We start from the raw sequence: 12,870 nt of genomic DNA on the forward strand, positions 1-12,870 counted from the left end.
ATGTGTGAATGCTGAATTTTATTAAATGTTTTTCCTTTGTCCACTGAGATGATTTTTCTTCTGTTAATCTGGTAAATAAATACACATCGATTGATACTTTTAATGGTATTCCAACTCTGAATTCTTTTGATAGTTATGACTATCAGGCTTTCTACTTTTTTATGGGTCAGATTTTTCCAGGAATTTGCCCATTTCCTTTAAAATTTAGTGGGGGGCGCCTGGGTGGCTCGGTCGGTCGAGCGTCCGACTCTTGGTTTCGGCTCGGGTCAGCATCTCACGGTTGGTGAGATCAAGCCCTGCATCTGTCAGCACAGAGCCTGCCTGGGATTCTCTCTCTCCCTTTCTGCCTCTCCCCTGCTCACATCCCCTCTCTCAAAATAAATAGGTGAACAAACAGACAAAATTATTGGTATAAAACTGCTCATAATGTTCTTATGCTTCTTAGCCCAGGATGAGGGACCTAGCCCCCAATTCCCTAAGGTGCCCCTGAACTCCGACATGCTGTTGGGGAGCCATGAGGAGGCAACGGGCTCTGTCAACACCTGCTGAGGCAGCTCCCTCGGGGTCCCCATGTCGCACGTGACATGAAATGCTGCCTGCCTGGGTCCCGATGCATCCGTCTGTCTGTCGTCCTCTCCTACCCCTGGTCCAGCAACTCCCCTGCTAACTAAGCACACAAATGCAAGAGAAGACTCCTTCCACTTGGGCCCAGGTTTCCGCTCTGAGGAGCGACAGACGGCAAGAAGCCGGAGCTCGACGGGATTTACCTGTCACACCAGGGCCACACACAAAGGGAGGGGAAGGGGTCATCACTTTCAGAAACTGGAATTTTTAGGAAAAGCAGATAAACACTTCAGAGTTTAGAAAGTATTGTATCAAAGCAGTATATCTATTTTGAAAAGCAGATATGTTTTGGGTTTTGTTAGCTTCATTCAATGTAAGTGTAAATCGTTGTCAGGTATTTGGATGAGGATATTTTCTCAAAAGGTTTACACAGAGTAGCTGCCAAAATAAACTGATTTATTAAAATATTTTAATGCTATGTTAAGGGCATATTTCTAAGAAACTAATTCTTTTATTATAAACTAGGTTTTCCTCCTGAGATTAAAAAGTACACATAATGAAAACCAGGAGGTAAAAATGAAAAGACTCAAAAAGAAACAAAAAAGTAATCATTAATTAGAATCAATTTTAGGTTTACGGGAAAACATTTGAAATATAACTCTAAGCGCCAAAAGACATTTTTTAAAAGAAGAGTTAATGGCCTGAGAAATGTAAGGTTATTTAAAAACATTTTTTAAAAAGTTTTTTTATATTTGAGAGAGAGAGAGAGAAGCAGAGAGAGAGAGACACAGAATCCGAAGCAGGCTCCAGGCTCTGAGCTGTCAGCACTGAGCCAGACGTGGGGCTCGAACCCACGAACCGGGAGATCATGACCTGGGCCGAAGTCGGACGCTCAACCGACTGAGCCGCCCAGGCGCCCCATACGGTTATTTAACATGGATTTTAATTGGTAGCAGAGTATTAAAAAAGAGAAAATAATTCAGTTCAAAGACCCCAAAAACTAACATGACATTTCAATGGTTTTTTAAAAAGCCTTCTTGAGAATTGTTATTTTAAAACATACCTTAAAATTTATCCAATTAGCATTATTCTCTAGCCAATGTTATATTCTTCAGAAATTATAAGAAAACGGTAACAAACACTGAAGAGAGGGAAGGCGTGCCTTCCAGTTTTGTGCTAATTACGGCTATAATAACACTTAAGGGAGGAAAAAGCCACAACACCATTTTAAACTGAGAAACGAAGCTGAGAACGCGCCCCCTTTCCATCAAGAGCTTCCGCAAGGTCCCCGGGGATGGAGCCGCAGGCGCACCTGTTCTCACCCTATTCTACCATCGGCAGTAGCAGAGGTACTGTGGCGGGGGCGGGAGTACTGTGGTAAGGGAAGGAGTACCGCGGGGGGGGGGGTGGGCGGAGTACTGTGGTGATGCAATGAGTACCGCGGCGGGAGTACTGCGGTAAGGGAAGGAGTACCGCGGCAAGAGTACTGTGGTAAGGGAAGGAGTACCACGGCGCGGGGGGGGGGGGGCGGGCGGGAGTACTGTGGTAAGGGAGGAGTACCACGGCGCGGGGGCGGGGGGGGGGCGGGGCGGGAGTACTGTGGTGATGCAATGAGTACCGCGGCGGGAGTACTGTGGTAAGGGAAGGAGTACCGCGGGGGGGGGGGGGGCAGAGTACTGTGGTGATGCAATGAGTACCGCGGCAGGAGTACTGTGGTAAGGGAAGGAGTACCGCGGGGGGGGGGGGGGGCAGGCCGGAGTACTGTGGTGATGCAATGAGTACCGCGGCGGGAGTACTGTGGTAAGGGAAGGAGTACTGCGGTGGGAGTACTGTGGTAAGGGAGGAGTACCGCGGCAGGTCGGGGGGGGGGGGCGGGAGTACTGTGGTAAGGGAGGAGTACCACGGCGCGGGGGCGGGGGGGCGGGGCGGAAGTACTGTGGTGATGCAATGAGTACCGCGGCGGGAGTACTGTGGTAAGGGAAGGAGTACTGCGGTGGGAGTACTGTGGTAAGGGAGGAGTACCACGGCGCGGGGGCGGGGGGGCGGGGCGGGAGTACTGTGGTGATGCAATGAGTACCGCGGCGGGAGTACTATGGTAAGGGAAGGGGTACCGCGGCAGGGCGGGGGGGGGGGGGGGGGGGGGCGGGAGTACTGTGGTGATGGAAGGAGTACCGCGGCGGGAGTACTGTGGTAAGGGAGGAGTACTGGGGCAGGGCGGGCGGGAGTACTGTGGTGATGCAATGAGTACCGTGGTGGGAGTACTGTGGTAAAGGAGGAGTACCGGGGCAGGGCGGGGGGGGGGGGGGGCGGGCGGGAGTACTGTGGTGATGCAATGAGTACCGTGGTGGGAGTACTGTGGTAAGGGAGGAGTACCGGGGCAGGGCGGGGGGGGGGGGGGCGGGCGGGAGTACTGTGGTGATGGAAGGAGTACCGCGGCCCGGCGCCGTACCGTCATAGGGATTAAACCAGACAAACCGTGCCGAGCGCAGAGGCTGGCAGTCACTCTCGGGGCGGGAACACCACCTCCAGGAGTTCGCCTCGACCAAACACCAGAGCCGCCCACGCAGGTAGCAGCGGACACGGGCCGCGGCGCACGGAGCAGGCCGGGGTGGAGCCCCGGCGCCCCAGAGGTCACCTCTGCGTGCCTCTCCCCCCGCTGTATCTTCCTGACTGCTCCGCCGAACGTACATCAGCCACGGAACATTTACAGAACGTGACCTGGGACGCGTGTTTTATGACGGCACCGTCACCAGCGTGGAGACACGGCGGGATGCCCTGCAGGCGTCCGCTCCACCAAGGAGGACAGAAGTCTGGCCCGTCCCAGCCGAAGCTCACGGCGCAGGACTAGGTTCTGGCTGCCGTGACGTGCTGCGTGTGTGTACGCGTGAAGGAAAAGACCTACGTGTGAAAACACTTTATGACTCGAGCTTAAAAATGTAAACTCACTCAAGTGCAGAAGTAGATGCTGCCAGTTATTAAAAATGAAATCTACGGTCCAGTGACACCATAGCAGTTCATGTTTGAATTGAGGGCACTTCATTTTTGTCTGAGTTCAACTGGTTCGGGGCACCCCCCCCCCCACGCCCCCACTGAGTTGGGGGCCGCGACCGCTCCACGACCGTCACCGCCTCACCTTTCTTTCAAGTCATCCAGGCACCGCTGAAGGTGGACCTCTCCCGCTGTGACCAAAACGTGCTCCCCCGTTTCCTGAATTAAGATCTGGACACAGGGATCGGCCTGGTTTAGCAGCTTCATTCCCCGGACAAGCTGAGGCATCTCACCTAGGTGAACAGAACGAAATACTGATTAAATACACACTAAGGACTAATCGAATCGCAAGACGATGCCCGTGGCTACTGAAGGGAAAAGTACCCGTTTACTTTTCGTGCAGATAATGCGGCAAGGTGAAGGACACCGTCTTCTGGTGACTTATCAGTGTAGACAGCTCGAACAAGACACCCGTTACCATCAGGACCCGCAAAGCTGAGCTATCCAAATCCTCGGCAAACACAAACGCCCGCCACTGTGCGTGTGCATCCACCTACGTGGTATCACAAACACACGTATTATACACCTACATGTGCAACAGAACTCTTCCCCAGAGAAGAGTTACGATCACCAAATAAACAACAACAAAGAAACACCTCATGTGGTATTCAAGTCAAGAGACGATTACTGAGACACGCTCAATAGGACCCTGGGTTTTAGAACAGAGCTGCCCTCTGTGCCCAGCGAGCCCCGGGCGCCTTCTACACCCCCTTCCTGCCCGTGCCTCTGCCCCTGACCGCGTGTCCTGACCGCCCACCGGAGCTGCGGGCACGGACGGGATTCTGACGCCCGTCTTGGTCTAACTGCCTTTCCACCCCATCCCGTGTAGTCAGCGGCAACTGTCATTTGAGGCAGAGGAAGTCTCCCGTCACTGCTTCGCTTCTCCATTTGAAGGAGGGGCTCGGCAACCCCTCCATGCCCGGTTTTCAACAGGCCAGACAAACAAAACCACGGGAACTTTCTACCATCAGTGGTGTTTAGTATGTCTATTCCGTATCGATTTACTTTTCTACGTCTACTTAGTCTTGAAATAAAACTTTTCTAGTGATAACACTTCATATTAGCTAACCACGTGCCAACAAGTACTTTACAGGTATGAGTTCATTGACTGTGTGGCCGGGATGAGTACTGTTCTTGTTTTAAAGAGGAGGAGGCGGGTAGAGAAGCCAAGAGCTTGTGTCAAAGTCACTGGTTTGAAGCCTGCAGGAGGGTGTCAGCACCCACACGCGTCAGGCAGTGACGAGCCACACGTGGGTGCGTGGACTCAGCGGGAAGACAGAGCGGGACCCCACTGAGCGTGGGTTGACAGGCCGTCTCTTCTGTTCCTTTCCGGCATCCTGTGGTTCTCCTCTGCCTAATTAAGCGGGTTTACAGAGATTATCCATGTAAACTAACTTCACCTGGTTTGAAAAGATTCCTGCAAAAAGACCACTGATAACATGAATAACATATGGCACAGAGAGAACAATAAAAATAATAAATGAAAAAGCTTTTTGCCAGTTCCCCATTCGCTCAATTACAAATTCCTTAAAAGTAACAAAAAAGGCACACACCGTTAAAATCTCTCTCTCTCCATGGTAAAGGCGAGAGCTGAACAACGAGCCAAGAAGAAAGTTTTTCCAAACAAAATTTGGAATATGGAGACGTTTTGAAATCGGATGTTTGAAAATGTTTATTTACGATGATAGTCATTTTGTCGCCAGAAACGGCATCTATTAAACCTCTTAAAATCTGGACGCTGATTTTCCTAACCTGTTTAAAAATCTTCCAAATGATCTATTAAAGATGAAAAAAAGTCAACATCTTTTAATTAATCTAAAAAAAGTGAGATCATGAAAAATATTCACTATCTGGGTTTCAACACAACCTTTGTGTATCAACTGCTAAATGGGGGTTTTACATGGACACGGTGACCGAGCAAAGGCGGCCCACGATGTACCTGTCCCATTTGGGCCACACGGTCTGTCAGGTGCCCTTCCCAGGGGAAGAGCCACTGGTCAAGGGACACTACATGCACACCTTGGACGGCTGCACCACCGACCGTTAGGAGAAAACTTGCAAACACAATGAAGTGTTGCCACGGCAGCCACCTCCACGAGGGAGGGCCGGCCGGCCTCCCTCCTGGCATGCACACCCCCTGGGGCAGCGCCCTCCTGGCGGTCTGGCCGGGGTGGGGGTGGGGCGTGTGGACAGCAGAGCAAGCCCAGTGCTGTGTGACCCCCCCAGGCCGGGCCACAGGAGGCGCTCGGTGTCCTGGACTGGCGGTACGCTGCGGGACACCGACTGCTAACTGCAGGCCTTGGGCAAGCATTAGCTTCTCTAAGCCTCAGTTTACCTTTGAGCAGATGAGGATAAAAAACTGCATAAGGCTACTGAGGGGATTAAATAAACCAATCAACGTGAAATCCCTAGTGTGTGGCAAGGATCTATGATGAGGAAAGCAATCCTGGCTTTGGGACACCTCCGCTTCCCTGTCCCGGGGACACAGAACAGAGGGGCGGCCACCATGGTACTGGGACTCCGGTCTCGGAAATGAGAGCGAAGTGGAAAGGCGTGTGTTCACACGGCAAGGTGAGCAAGGGGGGTGCTGCAGGCGAGCCGGCCGGGGCCGCGGCGCGAGGGGGTGAAGAGGGCACGGGGCACAGGGTGCGCTCACGGGGGCGGGGCCGGGAAATCCGGCCACAGGAGGGCGCTCTGCCCGCAGTCCGCTGGCACGGGACCCGCGGGGGAGGGGCCTCACAGTAACCGCCCCCCAGGGCTCACGGGGGCTGGCGGGAACCAGGACGGGGTTCCGAGAAGCACCCCAGACATCCCCCGCGCACACGGAGGTGCCGGACGGAACGAGGGGGCAACTCCGACACCGGGCGCTGGCGCTGTGGCCACCTGGCCAGGCGCGGGCACGTGAGTCCGGCACAAGCTGCACACTCGGGTGGGAAAGGAGCCACACTTCCTAAAATTATGAAGAAAACCGCTGTCCCTTCTAACCGTGTCAGTTTGTTTTTAAATTTTTTTCAATGTTTACTTATATTTGAGAGAGAGAGAGACACAGAGGGCCAGCGGGGGTAGGGGCAGAGAGAGAGGGAGACACAGAATCCGACGCGGACTCCGAGCTGCCAGCACAGAGCCCGACGAGGGGCTCGAACCCGTGAACCGCGAGATCATGACCTGAGCCATGACCTGAGCCATGACCTGAGCCGAAGTCGCTGCTTAACCGACTGAGCCGCCCAGGCGCCCACGCTGGTTTGTTTCCCACACGGCTGAGGAACTCGCGACCGAGCACGCGAGGAAAACGGGCCTCGGCGCGGCCCTCCCGCGTCTCCCATCACCGCACGGCCTCGCCGACGGGCGGGAGACCGGACAGTCGGCCACGGGACGGGAAGGAAGCCAGCTGGGCCCCTCCGGCCCGGCCGCTCCCCAGCGGGGATTCCAGCCCAGGGCGGCACGCGGCCGACAGGCACACTCCAAAAATGATAAATTTCTACAAAAACATTATAATGGTTTCGATTAGCAATTATTTCTTTGATCTCAGGTTTAAAAATTTAGGTCTAGGGGCACCTGGGTGGCTCAGTCGGCTAAGCGTCCAACTTCAGCTCAGGTCACGATCTCACAGTCTGTGGGTTCGAGCCCCACATCGGGCTCTGTGCGGACAGCTCAGAGCCTGGAGCCTGTTTCAGATTCTGTGGCTCCCTCTCTCTCTGCCCCTCCCCCGTTCATGCTCTGTCTCTCTCTGTCTCAAAAATAAATAAACGTTAAAAAAAAAATTAAAAAAAAAAAAAATTTAGGTCTAAATGGAACAGAGCAGAAGCCAGAAATACTAGAAATGCTGAAGAAGAAACCGCAGTTGCCAGACTCAAGTGTCACAAATGCAGTAAAACCGAACTTTCTCGTATTGTGCGTACTTCTCAGGGCTGGAGGCAGCCGGCGACGGCCGGAGCCACGCCGGCACAAGAGAAGAGCCAACCGTGAGGGGCCAGGGCCTGGACGAGCCCCTGGAGAGGAAGCAGGCCTCATCAAGACCAGGGTCAGTCCGCGCAGCGAACCAGCACTGGCGGTCTACGGTGACGGCCCGGGAAGAAGGCCTGGCTCTGGGGCCCAACCAAGATGGCTGCCTACCGGGACTGAGCCCACAGGTCAGAGATGCCGTCCTCCGAGTGTCTGCTCTAGGCTCCCAGGGACCCTCGATGCTAAGGATGTCTCTTCGAACTTGAGGCAGAGACAAGCTTGCGGGAGGCCCCGGCTCTGGGGCGAGATGGGGTGTAGACGGGCAAGGGCAACGAGGGCGCCACAGGTGTCCGCAGAGAACCACCATTTTACGACACCTGCCCTCCGCTTCCCTTAGGGCACCTCTGGAGATTCTCCCCCGACGACCACTACGCCCCGGGAACACCAAAGTCACAGGGAATGCGGGCTTAGCGACGTCACGGGAAGCAAAATACAAGAGTTAACGCGGCCCGGTCAGGCAAACGGCACAAACCAAAGACTAAGCACTAGTAAAGACACGTCTGGCATACTGGGTGGGGCAGGAAGTGCTTTCCAAAGAGACAGGACACGCCCGGTGTCCAGATAATCTAGCGAACCTAGAGCCAAGAGAGTATGATGGATTTGGAACCAAGAAGTTTGGGGTAAGAGTCTAAGATCCTAACCAATCACATAAAACATGAGCTCTGCTGAGCCTGTGCCAGGGTCATGGGGGAGGGAGATGACCTCATCTCTGCCACAAAGGACACGGTTTCCCCGGAAGGCAAAGGAGCCTAAATACACCGTGTTCCCAGGACGGAGGTTCGACCCCCTTGGAAAAGCAGCTGGTCTGCGAGGGCCTCCGGCCTGGGAAGCTCTCTTCTGTTACACACCCGGAATGAAAATCCACAGCACTGTTGACACAAATCGTGAGGAATCAAGCGTGAAATACACGCATTTCGAAAGCGGGAAGGACGTCACGGGCTTTTAAAAACGAGGTCCTCTTACTTGGGTGCTTGGGCTCCACGGCGACCCTCACGATAGGCGTGGCTTCGAAGTTGAGCGGAACGAATGGTGGGCAGGACGGCGAGCTACACAGTGTTGCCGACTTCAGCACGAAGTCCTGAAGGCCTCCTATGCCTGCAGGGAGGAAAAGATGCACGCGGTCAACGAAGGATGATAAATTCTGAATTTACGTTAGAAAAATAACACCGACCCAGAACGTAGGTCACAGAGGGAAACACTCAGAAACGTCGCAGGGAACGAGGCAGAGCCTCACGGAGGTTTTGCACCTCTGGATGCTATTTGGTTGCCGTGAGGAATACGGGCGTTCTGCTGGTTCCTGTTTTCCCGATGCGCAGCTCGTGCGGTCACTGCAAACTGGGCTAACACATACCTACTCTGACCCCAGAAGCGATCATGTCCAGATACGTGTGTCTGAAAATACTAATTATTTCTCATAACTCCTGGTTTTCAAAATACGTTGATTTGACGAAGAGGGGTCTCTACTGGAATCCTCTCTTTTCCCAAATACTTACACAGGGGTCAAGGGCGTTTAGAGACTTCAAGTTTGAGCTTGCTGTGGCGTTCCTGACCCAAACCACCCTTCACAGTACCCCAGTTTTAGAAGAGGACATCGGTTCCCCCCACCTGCCCCTTCTCCTGTCCCCGTCCCACTGCAGGCTCCCAGGGGTGGCTGCATAAGACTGCCCAGGGGGGTATCTGTCTTCGAGCAGATGGGGGAGAACGCCCCACGGGAGGGTTAAAGGGGGCGCACAGAGCCTCACGTCCAGAGGAAGAGCAGACGACGCTTTGGAATGAATGAAGCGACACGCACAAGGGCCGTTTCCGTGCTTTGGGGTTAAAGATTGAGGAGGGCACGGGAGGGGAGGCTGTCGCTCAAGGGGAAGGTGGCACAGGAGACGGGGGCAGGGACCCCTGACCAGCACTTTATGCTGGGCTCAGAAACCACTGAGGACAGGAAACGGCACTGCTCCTTGGGCCGACACACGGACGTCAGGTAGGCACCAGGGGACGGGACACCGCACGACCGGACGCTCAGCCTGGTGGAGGCAAACTGACACAGAAGCTTCCGGCACACAACCTAAAGGCAGCTGAGAGGTCTCGGAGTGTGAACACATGGTGGGGAAGCCTGGGCGACGCCCCCCCACCCCCTGCCCCTGCCCCTGCTGAAAGCATCCAGAACTCACCCACTCCCTCCCTGCCTCGAGGGAGAGCTCCAACCCATCTACCCCCGACCTCCAACCTCCAGATGCGTTAGCACAGTGCCCAGGGTGCACACAAGACCTGCTTCCACTTTCACCAGGCACCCCTGGGACTTTGACGGCATTCGTCAGACCCTCTGAAGCCTTTTCTGCCTCACGCTAAACATCACTAGCTCCTCTAACTGTTCAGCTCATGACATGATCTCTAGACCTTTCGTGTGCAGGGGACCCTCTCCAGACTGACGTTTCCCAGGTACTATGTCTAGTCCCTGTGCATCCCATGCATTTATTCAGCCAAGGTATCCATTTCTCATTACTGTGCTTCTTGGCCCAGCACAGAGAAAGGTCTACGCCGGCCACAGCTTTGCTGCCCTCCCCCACCGGTAAGACCCACAGATGTGGGTCTGGCCGAGTTCCCACCAAGTCTACTAAAAATAACATCATCTCCCGTGGGGCCAGGGGTTGGGAGACCCCTCCCCCCAGTAAATATTCCCTCTCGAACCTCACCCATCCTGCTTTTGACCTCTGACCAGCGCACGTGTCCTTCCTGCACGCACAGCAGGTGCCTTCATCGAAAAGGCAGATCCCGCTCCTTCCTGTGCATCACGACGATGTAGGCTGCACGTGGTCAGCACACTGTGAACACTGAACTTCTGCTCGACATTTTGCTATTCAAATTACCAAATCTACTCTTGCTACTTAGGTATGTCCAGATTTGTGAACAGGATTATAATTATATAATTTATATAGGGGCGTCTGGGTGGTTCAGTCAATTAAGCATCTGACTTCGGCTCAGGTCTCGATCTCACAGTTTATGAGTTCAAGCCCCGCGCCGGGCTCTGTGCTGACAGCTCGGAGCCTGGAGCCTGCTTTGGATTCTGTGTCTTCCCCTCTCTCTGCCCCTCCCCCGCTCATACTCTCCCTCCCTCTCTCTCTCTCTCAAAAATAAACAAACACTTAAAAAACAGAATTTACAGAAAAAGCAACGCTCTAAAGACAGTCAAAAATCCACCACCTGTACATGACACCATTATTACTTGTTTTAAAATATAATCTTGGGCGCCTGGGGGGCTCAGTCGGTTGAGTGTCTGGCTTCGGCTCAGGTCATGTTCTCAGGGTTTGTGAGTTCAAGCCCCGTGTCGGGCTCTGTGCTGACAGCTCGGAGCCTGGAGCCTGTTTCGGATTCTGTGTCTCCCTCTCTCTCTGCTCCTTCCCCGCCCGTGCTCTTAATCCGTCTCTTCTCTCAAAAACAAATAAATATTAAAAAACATATATATAGTCTCGAAATCCAGGAAAGGGACCATTAAGGTTACTTGGGTGAATCACAAAGAAATGATTTAAAAAAAAATCACTTTGAGAATTTCCTGAAATACTATCAGATAATTAGTAAGCGTATGACTGGATACTCATGCAAAACACAATTTTTAAAAGCTTTTCTGTTTTAAAATGATATCAAATATAATTCTGAAAAAAGACAAGTGTACCCAGAGTCACGCCATCGTAAGACTGTCACTGTTTTCACTTCGCTAGATTTCTCCCTCCCCTCCCCCCACCCCTTCCACAGGCACACATAACTTATTGCTATAATGTCCGTAACTTTTTATCTGCTAACTTCTACTCTGGTTGCTTTAGTCACAATGACAATCATGGGGGAACAGCTCCTTCACAGAAAGCACATTTGCAAAAGCATTTTATAGCCTGGCCGGGGGCGGGGGGGGGGGGGGGTGCGGTGTGTGTGTGTGCGGGGATCGGTAAGGGACATGTTCACTCAAGACAATCATCTCAGAGTTTCTGGGACAGAAGTGACAGTTCACAAAAAAAAAAATCAGAAATTAGCATGGCATTGATTTGGTTGAAGGACTGGAGAGAGTACAAGCTTTTTTTTTTTTTTTTTTTTTAATGTTTATCAAAAAAGGGCACGTGATGTAAGCAAAAGAGAGAAAATAGGCTGAGAAAACAGGAATATGGGGTAAAAGCAATGTACTAAACACCCAAAATTCCAGCTCAGTTCTGTGCAAACACCGGCAACTGCTCTGTGGCTGAACATCAACGATCCAAGTCCTCTCTGGTCCTAATTCCTCTCTGTACAAGCGCACTCAGATGCGCGAGCGTGTGGCCGCTGGCTGCGGGGCGGGGGACACGCGGCGCTCCTGCACCACGTCCCAGGCCCGTGCCAGGCTGCGTGCCACTCCCTTCAAATTCTTCTTACTCAAAAAATCAGCATGTTACAAATGCTGGCGAGCCCCAGCTTTTTTCCAGGCTCTCTCTAAGGCTTCCCTTTAAACAGTATTCCAGAAACCATATTGAGGAGCATCATTTACGTGCCCTCTTTTACGATCTGACACCGGAAATAGTCCGTGGGGCCTGAGAGATGGACCGGCCCCCTGTGGACGACGTTCTTCCATTCTGACCAGCTCCCACTGCACAGGCTGAATGACTCCACGATGAGCTCACACCGGCAGCAGGAAGACGGTGAAACCGTCACTCGATTCTAACACTGCTTCCTGCGGACGGCTCACTACTGTCTGGACGGAGGACAGCATTACTATCTTCAGGGACATCTGGATTCTGAAAGTGCGCTTTCTACGCTGGTATAAAAATTAGTATCTGAATACAAGAAAACAATAACAACGTGGCAAAATGTTAATGCTCTGGCCGGAGTATGGTCCCTAACTGCCAAAGTTCCAAGCCAACCTTAACATTACTACTCAAGAGCCATCAACTGGTTCCTCTTAATCTGTTTAATACACCTGAGTTAACAGATCGCTTTCAATCTTCACAGTGGACGCCAGTTACACGCCACGCACGCCCACGGAGCCTCAGGCCTGTGTGAGCAGTGAACACGACCTCAGAAGGGACATGAGGATTCAGACAAGAGCCGCTGATGCTTGAACACGGGGTTCAGGGGCACTGACCCCGTGCAGTTGAAAATTCACTTCGATTCCCCCAAAACTTAACTCCTAACTGTTAACTCCTGCTGTTGACTGGAAGCCTCACCGATAACATAGCTGATTTACATGGATTCTGTGTGCCACACGTATTCCATACTGCATTCGTACAGTACAGTAAGCTAGAG

The 12,870-nt window shown here is 52.8% G+C and overlaps 1 protein-coding gene across 2 annotated transcripts in view; it reads right to left on the reverse strand.

The window, feature by feature from the left end:
- EFL1 (elongation factor like GTPase 1) overlaps positions 1-12,870 on the reverse strand; it is a 121,269-nt gene that overhangs the window by 21,307 nt on the left and 87,092 nt on the right. For both annotated transcript variants that reach the window (XM_042987923.1, XM_042987924.1), the window contains exons 16-17: positions 8,578-8,709; positions 3,698-3,845 (exon numbers count right to left, since the gene is read on the reverse strand). In XM_042987923.1, the coding sequence (XP_042843857.1) occupies positions 3,698-3,845; positions 8,578-8,709 (280 nt within the window). The remainder of the gene's footprint in view (positions 1-3,697; positions 3,846-8,577; positions 8,710-12,870) is intronic.

This window comes from Panthera tigris, chromosome B3, assembly GCF_018350195.1.
Source record: "Panthera tigris isolate Pti1 chromosome B3, P.tigris_Pti1_mat1.1, whole genome shotgun sequence".
Taxonomy (NCBI): Eukaryota; Metazoa; Chordata; class Mammalia; order Carnivora; family Felidae; genus Panthera; species Panthera tigris.